Here is a 14,207-nt window from a genome sequence, read left to right on the forward strand (position 1 = left end):
ATGGGAACAATACTGAATGCGTACAAATCGCACGACAGTGCTCCGAGGTTGTAGGCTAACAGGTAAATGACTGAAGAGCCGTTAACACAGGTGGTTAGGGTTGTTGGCTGTGGGAACAATGCAAACAGCCTCTCGTAACATGATGCACTAACAGGACAGTCGGTGACGGCACAACGCTTCAGTCAAATCAGCTGCAGGATTTTCTTTTGGCTTCCACTATGAAGAGTCAAGTACTGACGGCCGAAGAGGTCACGTCCAGAATAGGATGCTCAGCGCCATGGCGATGCAGCATCCCGCAACCCACGGGCTTTTGCGCTCGCCTGCGGAACAAATTACCGTTAGTATATCGCGTCGAATTCAAACTTTGCACTCATCAGACCTGTTCGTGCGTACTAACCTATGCGGGCACACTTCCAGAACACGCCAAGGAGCCTGTGCCGGTACAAACGAAAATAATAGTAAAGTTCTACGCGTTATTATATCATAAGCAATTCCTAAGTGTAGATCGTACCCTTCTTTATTCCTGTCTAGGAGGCTCGGGTAGATTGAACGAATATACGCGCAAGTGCATATTAGCAACAGTACCACTGTCAGCAGGCTTTGGAAGTTGAAGAGCGCAGACTGAAAGGAACATTGGTACGTCAGTAACGTCACAGTACCAAGAAAAGAAACCACTCCAACTCAGCGTTGCGCTCGCAACCTTACCATTGCATGCCAAAAAATTCCAGCAAGCTTCACTGACAAATTTTCTGAATTTCGCTGGACTTTTGACACCTCACCGTCACTGTCTACGGGGCGCGCTGCGTGTACCACATCTACACTTCACAACTCCCATATTACGGCTACGGCAGTTATTTGACTTGGCTCTTATTGACCTAGCACCGGCAGGTACTAAAACATTATAGCATTATACTAACTAAAATAACGCATTGAATTTACAAAATAGTTAGAAAATAATGTAATGCAAGTAACTGTGTGCTACAAGCATACTTAAATCATGCTTAAATTAGAGGAGACGTTCCTTGTAGGCGCCAATCAATCCACGAGCATCCATAGCATAATCCATCAGCAGTCCGAATATCAAAAGGAGACCTGCGGCGTAAAGCCAAGCAGCTTATGGGCATCGGATGCTTTCGGTTGTAGTGGTCGCTGGTTTGCGGCTTTTTGCGCTCAGTAGAGTAGCCCTCACTGCAGTGACGTGTTTCTTATCGGTGCGTGTTTCTCAAAAATCTTTACTGGCGAAGTTAACGGAGGCGCTCTGCACATGACCTGACGGGAGCGGTCGACGGCGGTGCCACGGGCAGTGCTTATACGCGGCTTCAAAATGCAGCCAGATCCTCAGCGAACCCAAAGGCTACTGTCTGGGACTTCCTCAAGCGACTACGCTCGAGACGGGGAGTTGCTGCGCCCTATACCGGAGTTGACTGTGGGACCTAGCATACGCGCGCGAACGCATTATGACTACCCGCAGATAGCTCCTTCGCCTCGGGGAGATGGAGACCGGCCGACTCCTCCGAAGGAACCAGGTGAGTGACAGAAAGACCTCTGAGCTCTGTCGAGCTTCTCGTTGCACGTCCGCAACGCAAGTGCAGTGGGTAAAGTAGGCGACCAATGGACGTTGCTGCATCGCTTTTTTTTTTTTTTTTTTCGCATTCATTCCGACTCGCCTTCGTAATGAAAACGGTATCCCCATTCCAGAGCCCGTCCAGCCGCACTCCGAAGTGGCCTTGCGATTAGGGAGGTACTGCTGAATACCATGCTATTATCTGCAACCACACGTGTGATTTAGTTCTAGGCGTGCATGGTTCACAAAATAAAGTCGCCTTGTGAGGTCACGTCTGAAATCAGAATTTTATTGCATTTCAGCATTCTTCTTGACAACTTGGTGGCGCAGCCATGCATAGTGCTGAGAAGACAATGCCAGGTGACATGGTCGCCACTATTGAACCTTTCACCGGTGAACTAAGTTTATTCATCTTTTTATAAGTGCAGGTGCATAGGACTGCCAGCAAGTACCACTTGACACCATGGACGCTGTTTCCTATCATTGCGAGGTTGCAGCAGAGACAGGTAACGCTTGTGTTGCAAGTATTTCAGACATTATACTATAGGCATGTCAGATTGGAAAACGGCGAAAGGCTGTGACTTGTTGCTGTACCTTGTAACTGAGGTGGCGAAGTGACGATGTGACCATATTGTGCTCTTATATCCATATGATACATGTGCGGTTAGGCGATCGTGATCATTTCAGAAGCAGTGGATGATTTGTCTTGCAGCACTTGACTGAGCTTGACATGGCTCACCGGGGCTCTTATGTGGAGTTGTGTCTGCCACAGTCCGTGCACAGTCATACGGACGCACTTCAATCCTTGTGGCAGAGTGCCAAGTGGAGCCAATTACATGTCAAATGGTCGAGGCTTAGGATAAACATCACTTTCATTTTAAATGTCGGTCTGCTGAGTGTGTTCGCAATATTTGAAGAGCTGTGGATGATGTAGCATAAGCTGCACAAGTCGTCTGTTGATGTGACAATTATTTTAGTATGTCATCATGTGTTTCATTATATTCCTTGACTTACAGCTATGTCGTGTGTTCTAACTACACAGGGCCTGATCACCCTCTGGAAAGGTGCACCAAGCATGTTTATTGTACGTGGCATCGTTGTGGTGGTGGAGACTGTCCTCGCTGAAACAACCTCACTTCCTCGGTGAGTGTTTTATTGGAAAGTCTACCTCATGACTGAAATGTTTTTCTTTTCCAGCGAGCTCACATCGCACAGCTCTCTTCGTCAGCTCTGGCAACATCTACTTCTCAAAAGGTATTTGTTCCAAAACTTCAAAGCAGAAAAATATTGACATGGACTGAATATAGGTAATGCTTGTGCATCAGTAGTGTTTTGTTTTTTTAACCTTAACGACTTCGATTTAAAGAAGTATCTAGCATTCATATTAGCAGTGCTGCTGAAGCACCTTTCATTTTGCTGACATGCACAGAACAAAAAATGTTGTCCTATAGTTAACAGCTTGGCTAAATGGGACTTGCGACTATGCTTATATGGACACAAAAATATAGGAGCTGGATGTGCAGCATGCAAAACAGCTTTTTCTTAGGTTAGTGGTCAAGGGAAGCATAAAGCATACATAAAAAATACAGGTTTTTCTTGTGTTGAGTGATGCATATACTGAAGCTTTGTTTGGCTTTGTAACATTTTAATTACAAAACATTAAACATAACATTGCCATTATCAAGCATTGCTGTCAACTGATAGCTGTGCTGCTTTTTTTTTTTTTTTCAGCTGCAGTTGTGTGTATATTGTTTGGGGGATCCTCCTGACCAAATTGGACATTGTGTGTGTTGTGCAAAAAGACAAGAAAGAAAAAAAAATATTTATTATGCATGTCATTTGATTTTACACTTACTGTGCCATTTCCAGGTTTGTGACCATGTTCACACCATTGTTCTGACAATTGTTGATATGGCTAGTGCAGATTTGTTTTAAAATTACATTCATACCAAACAAAACACTTCATTTATGAAACAAGGTAAATGCACAAAAGTGCCATGTCACGTAAAGAGCATGCAAGTTTAAAGAACGTGGCATGCTCATTTCACATTCTCAGCAGTTCTGTGACCACATGCTCGATAAATGATCATTAAAAGGATTGCATGGTCGTTTTAATCTTGGAAAAAGGTTTACATATCGAAGGTTCATTTTAGTCCTTGCAAAAAACTTATCCTTTATGTGCAATTAATGAAATGTCAAATGTGTTTGTGATCGAGAAATGATGTGTAAAGTGGCAAGGGACATTAAAATTAGGGTTGCCAACACTCGAGTGGGCAAAGTTAGGACAGCAGGGGGGGGGGGGGGGGTGCTGGCGACAGCCAATTCTGCAAGTTCCGTGAGCCGCAATTTTGTTGTACAGGAGCCGAAATTTTGTATGTGCAACAAAGTTTAAAAATTTTTTGCAGTCCTATCATGTGTCGATTTGAACATTGGCAGGTGCAGTAGTTGATTGGCTAGCATGGCTACCAATAGAGATAGAGCTACTAGGGCTATTTCTTTTTAACCTGCACTTCGTGCAGGCTCACGCAGACGATTGTAGTGCCAGGCAGAGGTTATGACCTTGTGTGCTGCACTTGGCTGACTGGACTGTACCCAATCAGAGCAGACTGTGCATATTCTCTATAGGCAGAAAGAAAGCGCATGACTTCGTACCTTCTGGCTGTATATATGCCCTTGCCTGAAACTAAATGTCAATGTACAAGTTTCCTATCGGCAACAAATCTAGACAAACGTCAGCTAAATACATCACATATGTGCAGCGCATGAAGACAACTACTCTATGCATATAATACAGTGCATAGTCTGAGACAGGCTGCACCATGCATGAGTAAGATAATTTTATCTTCTTGGAAGATTAGCTCACCTTCCTCTGTTACACACAGTCACACCAGCACTTCGCTGCTGTCCCTGCAGCGGGTCATTCACTATCGTCACCATATCAGTGTCAACAGTCAGACAAAATGACACTATGCATTTGCAACACCAGCCCATTTGCCTGTCGTCTGCTGCCTACATGTGCAGTCATCGAAACTGCAGTGTAGAAAGTGTAGTTTTCATGCTACACTACTGCTATAAAACATAGCTTTGTGTAGGTGCGTGGAGCTACTTTTTCTACACAAATAAAAAAAAAAAAGCAACTTCCTACGCTAGCTATACTGATGTACCTAGCCTGCTAAAAAAGAAAAAGAAAAGCCCTTCTGTGACTGGTTAGGGCCTACAGCAGAAATAAAACTGCAACAAAAATGAAACTGCCTTTATGTTTATGATGATGCAATAGATGCAATATTTTCACTTTGACTTGGTCAGTGACCGCAATTTCTTCATCATCATGTTACCTGACCAGACAAACTTTCGTCGAACTCCTGACTACTAGAATATAAAACAGAGGAATGTGTAACTGAGCTGTCAGGCATTATAAAAAGGAAATCTGATTTATTGTTTTTCAGTGGAAAAACAAAAGTCTGGACATTTACTTAAATGTTGGGGCTGTCCTGCTAAATTGAGTGGTTGTTAACCCTAGTCATGGTGTGTGTTTACCTTGATAAGGTGGAAGCTTGGGCGACTTGGGGATTCAATATTGACATGTGTGCACAGCACAAAAGACGAGAACTGAAGAACACAACACAGGCGCTGTGTTGTTACTGGGTCGTTGTTGGGTTAGTTGGTGCTTGCTTACCAGCATAATGTAGTGCGAAGGCACAGTCACAAAGAACAGACACAGAATGCATCACAGGCGCTCACCTTGTGTCTCTTCATTGTAATTGTGCCTTTACGCAACATTATGTTGGTAAGCAAACACCAACTATCCCAACAACAACCCAGTAAAAAAAAAAATTGCTCAAGCCAGTTGGACATCTCCAATTGGAACCAATTGGGTATTTCTAATAGTGTTTTGGGACACCCATTGGAAAAATCCAACAGGTCCAGTTGGACCAACTGGCATTTTTGAACACAACTGGACCCAATTGGTCTTTGAATTAGACTTGTGACTAGCATGAAAACCAAAGGAATGGAAAAAAAAGAAGCCTAGATGGGCTCTAACCTTGATGTAACACAGATATACTTGAAACTCCTTTTGAGAAGCACACTTATACATGAACACACTACGGCGATTCTCTTCATTGACATACCCAACACTCACCACTTCACTATGAGAGATGCATGTCAGGTGCTACATATGTGAGGAAAATTTGGTTGACCAAGTGGTGACAGTGGTTCATGAGAAATTGGTAAAATTTCAAGATAAATATTTAACTTGACAGAAAGCTAAATGCTTCTCTCCATTGATTACACCAAAATACAAAGATCCTTTACTTTAAAACTAACATTATAATTGTGCTATTATTATTATCAACTATCCTATTGTTTCACGAGATTACTTTTCGACTTCCGATTGGGTCCATTTGGGACCAATTGGCATACCAAGCTCCAGTGATGTCCAACTAGTACCAACTGGACTTCTCATGATGCCCAATTGCAACTTGTGCCTCCGATGACATCCAATTGGAACCAGTTGGGCCCCATTGTAGTGTGTGACACTGATTGGCTAGGCATTTCATGCTGTATTATTCTCTGCATTCCTTGAGCATGTTGTGGGCATGTCTGTGTTCCTAAGCCTCACATGTGAAAGCTGTTCTTTGTGGGCTTTGCCTGCAAATGTGCTTGGTGCAGTGAGTTTCCTGCAATATAATGCATCAGCCAAGCCATGTGTGTACCCAAAGGATAGAGCATGGTATAAAAGTTAGACCCACTGCAGTGGCTGTGTTGTTCTGCTGCTGAGCATGAGGTTGCAAGTTCGATCCCCAGCCGCTACGGCCAGTGTTCAAAAGGGGACAAATACTCGCCATCAGTGCCCTAGCCAGAAATTTACGAGGGCGAATCAGAAACTCTTCGCCCCTATTTTTTTAGACAAATTATGGCTGTAAATGCAAAGTCAACATACCCATTCCCAGCGGTGAACCTTTCTTGGACCAGCCCGGCCTTATCTGCCGATAGCTTCACGGCACGGCGCTGCTGTCAGTTATTGAAGATGGCGGTTGTACTTAACACATCCATGGTGTACAAGCAACAACATGTGATTCGTTTTCTATGGAGCAAGAGACAAACACCCATCGAAATCCACAGGGAAATGCAGCCCGTGTGTGGGGAAAGGTGTCTCGCTTTGAGAAGTGTGAGGTGGTGCTGTTGTGAGTTTGCAAAAGGGCCATGATGACTTGCATGACCATGAGCGTTCGGGAAGGCCGCATGTGTTGCTGACTGATGACAACATGGCACTGGGGCATCTCAAGTTTAGCGCTGCGATAGGACAAATGTCTGAAACGTTGTGCCATGTCGGAGCTTACACCAGTGCACCATGCCAGCCAGAGAATTCGGGAAGTAGCCCCTGAGATTGTGCCATCATCTGGGAGGACAATGGTCACGGTGGAAGGTATGGAGGCCAGAGTACCAACTCGCTATGCACTGCAGAACCAGCGAATTTCAAGTTCCTTCTATGGCGACCTTTTTGAAGACGTGGAAAACTGGCTGGATGACTTTGAGCGAGTAGCAGCCTCCAATGAGTGGGTGACAAAATGAAATTAAGGAATGTGTATTTCAGCCTCGAGGACGGCGCTCACACCTGGTTCCCGAACTGCAACGAGGCCCTGGTAATAGGGCGTGAATTACGTCAGCAACTTTTGGAGACCTACCCAAACGCCGAGAGCGAGCACAACAGGCCCTCAAGTTGCGCACTCGGAAGCCTAATTAAAGTGTTACTACGTATGTGGAAGACATGACATGTCTCTTCAGGTGAGCCAATTCTAGCATGCTGGAAGACAAGAAGCTTCGTCACTTGATGCGCGGTGTCAAAGAGCAGCTTTTTGGTGTGCTTGTTTGTAGTCTGCTAAAGATGGTTGACTTGATACTTCACAGAAGTCGTTGCTATGGAGAAGGTGCTACAGCAGCTGGTTTAACTTGGAAATGCTGCCTCGACAACTGTCGGCCTGGGAGCTTTTGCGACTGGCATTGAAGTGCTCCGCAAGATAATGTTTGTTAGTCCGTGACGAGCTGTAACAGCTGCACCCGGTGCAGCAGCCTACTGTCAACTATATTGCCAGCATCATGCATCACGAAGTGCAGCATGCACTCTGGGTACCTCAACTTCGGCCTGAAAAGGCACCACAGCTGAGTGAATTTCAGTGTGCGACTTACGCTGATATGTTGAGGCGCAGCTTCCCTACATCGGCATCACCAGCTGCGGCGAGTGATTTCCAGCACGTGACTTATGGAGAAACATTCAGGCACTCCATCCCTGCATAAGCGCCGCTAGCTCCTGTTACGCCTAACATTGCACTTCACTCGGCACAGGCGGTTCCTTACTTTCAAGATACCCGCTCTGTCAGACGTAAATTGGACATTTGGTACACACCCGACCGACGATTGCTTTATGATCATTGTGGTGAGGCGGGTTACACATACTGAGAGTGCCACTACGGCCAACTTGGACTGCAGGGTTTTGCTGCCAATTCACGTCAACCCCAGTTCGGACAGAGGACGCCCGAAATTGAAGAGTTCATTGCCCAGCATTGCGTGCCACAGGCACCGAGATGCAGCAGTTGCGGCGATCCTATCCAAGTCCTACAGGTATACTTCGAGGATCACTCAGGGACAGTCTTCGAGCCCTCACCTGTAAAAACTTGACATCAACAATTTGAGGTGAAGCCACTGATGCGTAACATGCCGAAGACCCCCAGTTGACACGACCTTTACCCGACGGAGATTCAACGACGCCTGTATCCAGAGATTTGACAACATCTGTGCCTCAGCCTGGCGACAAGTTCTCAATGAACATACCTGTGCTCGCTGATGGTAGAAATGTCGGGCTAGTAGATGCTCATGCTGATTACTCAATTATGAGCAGAAAATTGGCGAGCCTTCTCACGAAGGTTATGCCTTAGGCTGGGATGCAAGTTCATACAGCTGGTGAACACGTTGCACTGCTTGGTGTGGCATGGGGCAAGGGGCACACCTAAGTGTGTGGCACGAAGCACACCAAGTGTGTGGCACGGGGCACACCAAGTGTGTGGCACGGGGCATCGTCGACCTTCGGGTGGCCGGACTGAGGTATTGCTTACAAATTTTACTAGTCGCCATCGACACCTTTTTCTTGGCACTGCCATCGCCTACGCTGAAGCCTTAGGGGGACATGCAGTGTTTTGCACCTGAAAAAACCAACATCGATGAAGCCTCGCTTGCAGGCATTGACATAGATAACGAGCTGCTGGAGGTGGAAAAGAAGGCACTGCGGCAACTATATATGAATCAGGGTGTCTACCAACCGGGAAAACCGGGAATTCTCTGGGAATTTGAAGTCTGGAAATACTCAGGGAGAACTCGGGGAATTCATGCTTTTATCAGGGAAAGTTAGCTGTAACTTTATTGAAAGGGAAAGAAAGTCGTGTTAATGCTGGCTCCAGTAACAGAGGAATTGCAACGAATCGTCATTGACGCCGTGTCGTCGGCACGAGGTATTGCCAGAGTAGTTAACGATCGATTTACCAGACGCCCCATTTTTCGAACACGCCCGATAATTCGCACGGCTTTGCGGCACCACCGCGTACTTCGTATAGTAAATGTATATTGCCCTGACTGCAGGTCTGAAAAGACATTAATCAAAGCCACCACTGCCGCCATTTTGATTATCTCGCCTCCTCGAATTGGCACTTTCGCACGCAGATCCGCTGGCAGCCGTAGCCACCACCGCACGTAGGTCGTGCACCACCACGGCAACGTTAGGCCTAGCTGCTTCTACCTTTGCTATTAAGCTTCTTGCCGTTGGGTGCCGTGTTTTTTATTTAAAAAATTCGCTGCTGTCAGCAACGGCACCGACTCCGCCTTTGTAGTTCTCGCGAATGGCTTTGAAGCTCAGAAAGTGCGGCGCGTTGCATAAATCCAGTCTCCGAAAGTTAGCTTTGCCTTAATACAGCAGTGTTACGCGGTGAAGGATAAGTGTGGGGAGGGGCCATTGTCACGGGACACAGTATGTATTCCTTAATTATACACGCGTGCACCCCCGTCTCCTGTCACAGTACGAACATCGATATACCTAATAAGTGTACTGGACGTGCATGTGGCAATTTTAGCCGTTAAGGGCAGTTAAAGGTATGCAGTCATTCTTTTTCGGACTGCCCGAAGTTTCGGATGTTTTTGCGGCCCCTAGGGAGTCCGAAAAATCGTACATTGACTGTACAACTGACCAAGAGGATTCTTCAAATGATCCATGGGGTGAACGCGTGACAGAAGGAGGATGAGAACAGAAAGGGCCACACACTGAGGAATTAACTGGAAAGAAAGCGTGCCGCGCGCTTCTTTGAAGGAGCTTGAGCTCAACAAATGGAGTGTTGGCTGACGCCGAGATGCAGGTGTCCCTCATTCAAACCAAAATAAACTCTTTAAACCAGTGAAACCCAACACTAAGATGTTGTGTACGGGCTGACAGTATGTCCGGACAGTTGAGGTGGACTTTCCAGCTGCTGAGAGAGAATCTTAGTTGTGACAAAGTTCAGGCCTCGTACCGATGAGCTTGCTATCAGTTGATAGAAATAGCTGATATTCAAAAATATTTACTTATGTATGCATCTCCTTTTCATTCGTATTTAAAAATGTTCGACTAAATTTGGAATGGGCTTTACAATTTTTTTCGCTGTGCCCTCTGTTTTCTTTTTAAGTAAAATAGATATTACTCCTTACTATTCAAACTGGATTAAGTAATTTTTTTGTTTTAACATGCTTACTAGAGAGTGACAGTATCGAGCAACATGGTGTCAGCCTGTCTTCACATAAAACAAAGTTCTGGCTTATTCACGAAATTCGGCAAAGGTGCTCGGGGAAAATCTGGAAAACTCAGGGAATTTGGAAATGTCAACTTGGTAGACGCCCTGATGAATTGAAGTCGTGCTTTACTTATTCGTCTAAAGTTAGTCAAACACCAATCACGCAACACAGAATAATCACCTACAACGATGCATATCGTATCCGCCACCAATCTTATCGTGTATCACAGAAAGAACACGAGGCAATTAAAGCACAAGTATAGAAAATTATTGCTGATGGCATTATACAGCCTTCAAGCAGTCCGTGGTCATCAGCAGCTGTACTCGTCAAGGAGAAGGATGCCACGATTCGCTTTTGTGTTGATTACCGAAAGCTCAACAACATAGCAAAAATGTTTACCTGCCGCCATGCCTTGATGATTCTCTCGGCTCGCTACAACAAGCTAAGTATATTAGAGCGCAGCTCTGAGGCGCCCATTCCTGTGGCGAGCGTCGGCGTCGTCCCTTGGCGTTCTTGTAACCGTGCAAACGAGCACAGCGAAGGATGAAAGAGCGAATGCGGAGCGCGGATGAAAGATGGCAATAGCAAAGAGAGTGCGAGGCGGAAAGCGAAGGAGGAGGATGCAGCGGAACCATGAGGTGCAAAGTTGAGGAGGAGGGTATGGCAAAAGCGTGAGAAGAAAAGCGCAGTGCCGTGCAAGATGGGCTTTGTGGTGACGATGGCTACAAGATGGCGCCAAATTAACACGTGTCATCTGTTCACCGATGACCCTACCGATACCATCATCATCATCATCAGCCTGTTTTTATGTCCAATGCAGGACGAAGGCCTCTCCCTGTGATCTCCAATTGTCCTTGTCCTGCGCCAACTCCTCCAAGTTTCCTAATTTCGTCACCCCACCTAGTGTTGTGCTGTTCTTGACCGCACTTCCCTTCTCTTGGCACCCATTCTGTAACTCTAATGGTCCACTGGTTAACGATGCTACGCATTACATAGCCTACCCGGCTCCATTTTTTTCTCTTAATATCAGTTAGAATATTGGCTATTCCAGTTTGCTCCCTGGTCCATGTATGACCAATAGCATACATTTAACCCTTTGAAGGTTTTTGCCGTACATGTACGGCGGCGGATTTATGTCCCACAAGGTCTTTGCTGTACGGGTACGGTTTCGACCCTCCGTTTGAAATTTCGCGCCATAATGACGATGCGTGCTCACTGGGAGGTGCTGCCACCTCTTAAGACTTATAAGAAGTGTTTGAAATTTGCGCTACCTTCTTGGGAAGATAAACAAATTTCTAGCTTCAGAGCGTCGCGCAGATTGCGGCAACACCCCTTTTGCGGTTATGGTTTCGTTGCGTGATCGCAACGGAAACACGCGAAACGTCATTTTTCTCTTTGTCAGCACTCTCTTGCAGGGGTGGCAGAAGTTGATTTCTATCTTGATTGGCGCTGCTCCTAGCTTGTTTAACACCACCGCTCACGAGGTATTCTTGCTCTCTGCGGCAACGCGCTTACACGAGAGGGTGCCTCAGACCTCTGCTCAAGGCAGCCTCACACAGAGAAGATGTCACGTGTGCGCCAACACAACTCGTCGCTCCAAGAGGAGAACAGACACACATTTTAGCTGTGCAGACTGCGATAAGGCACTGTGCGTAGAACCGTGTTTCAAGGAGAACCACACTCTGAAATACTATTGAACATTTTGCAGTTCTGAGTGATGCCGACACCAAAATACTGTTCCCAATTTCTTTTTACTATTTATTCCCGACTTTATAAATCTTGTACATTCAAGATACGCAATAAAGTAATTTGACCACCTGGGAAAGTTTTTTTCAAAATAATTCGACCCTCAAAGGGTTAAACAATATGCTGCATGAGGGGAGGTCTGTCTGCGGCAGCTGCTGTGAATCATGCCCACATGTCGCCTACGCGCTGCCTCTCGCGATCTCTCGATTAGCAAGGTGGTCATGCCGCACTTAGCTACGTTTGCAACATGCTGTACAAGACAGATTCTCTGCGCCAGCCACTATACCGTGAAATGAAAACGTAGCTGCACGCTGATTTCGCATTAGGAAGTATCGTAATCACCGGTGATTTTTTTTTTTCATCACTTGTTTTAAAAAGTGGTTATTGGCAGATTGAGGTCGAGGAGCGTGACCGCGAAAAAACTGCCTTTGTTACTCCGGACAGTCTTTATGGGTTCCAGGTGCTTCTGTTCGGCCTTTGCTTTGCTCCAGCAACTTTCCATTAAAGGATGGACGCTGTGCTGGTCGACTTGAAATGGCAAAGCCTGCCTCTACTTACCTAGATGATGCGGTCATTTTTTCACCCAGCTTTTCTGAACATCTTATCTGACTACGTCAAGTATTTGAGGCAGTCCGATCAGCTAACCTTGCACTAAAGCCTCAGAAATGCCACTTAGGCTACCAAAAGCTTAAGTTTCTCGGTCATGTCATGAGCGCAGAAGGCATCCATCCCGATCCCAACAAAACTGCTGCTGTGGCCATTTTCCCAACCCCTACCGATAAGAAAAGTGTCTGACACTTACTGGGCCTGTGCGCATACTGCTAGCCCATCATAAGTAATTTTTCGAAGATTGCTGAACCACTTATTAGTTTTACAAGAGATAATATGCCATTCATTTGAAGTGGTGAATAATCAGCACCTTTCATCGAGCTCCGACACCGCCCTGCTTCGCCGGCCATTCTTGGACACTTTGACGAACAGGGCAAGACTGAAATTCATACAGATGCCAGTAACATTGGTCAGGGTGTGGTACTCATACAAACCTCTTTTCCGTATTGCACTCTATCGTACACAACATTCTACTGTCATGGCATCCCATTGTACGTCATTACAGATCGAGAAACGGCATTGGCAGCATGGCTCATTGAAGATGTTTTCCAATTCAGTTACACGATGCATCGAAATATGACTGGCAGACAGTGGCCTGACCGAAAGTGGCCTGACAGTGCAGGTCAGGCAGACAAGTGGCCTGACCGAAAGGCTCAACAAAACGATGACGGACATGATGTCTATGTATGTAGGTGTGCAGCAGAAAACATTGGATAAAGTTCTTCCATACATAATGTTTACATACAAAACTGCTACAGAAGAGACGACACGCTTTTCGCTGTTCTTTTCACCTATTTGTTTTTGGGGCGACGGCAAATTCGTTTTGTCCATGTGCATGGGAGAGGGGATCGGCTCCATGGCAATGCCCCCCTCCCTTCTCACCGTCAGTAACTCTTGACTTGCTGTCGCATTCAAGCTTACCCTTTCATCCATGTTGCTCTTTCTAAGCCCACCTCCTGAAACTTTCTGTTCTGTGGAGGAGGAGACGGAAGGGTTCCAACGCCCCCATGGCTACACCAATGCCTGCTGTGGTTGCATAGTGGCTTTGGCACTGTGCTGCTAAACCCGAGGGCATGGGTTCAAATTTTGGCAGGGGAAAAATGCAAAAATGCCCATTTAACGTGCATGTTAAAGAAGCCCAGGTGATCAAAATGAATCTGGATTCTCCCACTACGGCGTTCCTCATGATCATGTTGTGGTTGTGGCATGTACAACCCCAGAATTTAATTTTTAACATCTGTTTACAAAACTTTCTATGCAATGTCTTTTAACGGGGGAAAATGTGACAATACTTATATACTTAGAATTAGGAGCACATTAAGAAACCCACGATAATCAAAATTAATCTGAAGCCGTTCACTACAGTGTACGTCATTATCCACTGTGAAGTTTTGGGACGTTAAACCCTACAATTTATAAAAGTCTTGGTGGTCCACTGGTGATGGGAAGATGGTGGTAAAGTATTATGTGCTGTGTT

At 45.8% G+C, this 14,207-nt stretch overlaps 1 protein-coding gene and 1 long non-coding RNA gene across 4 annotated transcripts in view; one reads left to right on the forward strand and one right to left on the reverse strand.

Moving 5' to 3' along the window:
- Nucleotides 1-233: 233 nt before the first annotated feature.
- LOC129387863 (uncharacterized) lies at nt 234-548 on the reverse strand. The gene is made up of 3 exons (XR_008615015.2): nt 512-548; nt 380-432; nt 234-320 (listed from the first exon to the last, which is right to left on the reverse strand). It is a non-coding gene; the product is annotated as an uncharacterized lncRNA (long non-coding RNA).
- Nucleotides 549-1,049: 501 nt separating this feature from the next.
- Nucleotides 1,050-14,207, forward strand: part of LOC126542991 (mitochondrial outer membrane protein SLC25A46-like) — a 50,962-nt gene continuing 37,804 nt past the window's right edge. The window contains exons 1-6 of one of the 3 annotated variants that reach the window (XM_055077538.2): nt 1,050-1,526; nt 1,699-1,741; nt 1,867-1,924; nt 1,993-2,070; nt 2,607-2,707; nt 2,762-2,818. In XM_055077538.2, coding sequence (XP_054933513.1) covers nt 1,325-1,526; nt 1,699-1,741; nt 1,867-1,924; nt 1,993-2,070; nt 2,607-2,707; nt 2,762-2,818 — 539 coding nt within the window. In that variant the 5' untranslated portion in view covers nt 1,050-1,324. The remainder of the gene's footprint in view (nt 1,527-1,698; nt 1,742-1,866; nt 1,925-1,992; nt 2,071-2,606; nt 2,708-2,761; nt 2,819-14,207) is intronic. The other 2 variants (XM_055077539.2, XM_050190131.3) reach the window with 2 other exon arrangements.

The sequence above is a fragment of the Dermacentor andersoni genome, chromosome 2, assembly GCF_023375885.2.
Source record: "Dermacentor andersoni chromosome 2, qqDerAnde1_hic_scaffold, whole genome shotgun sequence".
Lineage (NCBI taxonomy): Eukaryota > Metazoa > Arthropoda > Arachnida > Ixodida > Ixodidae > Dermacentor > Dermacentor andersoni.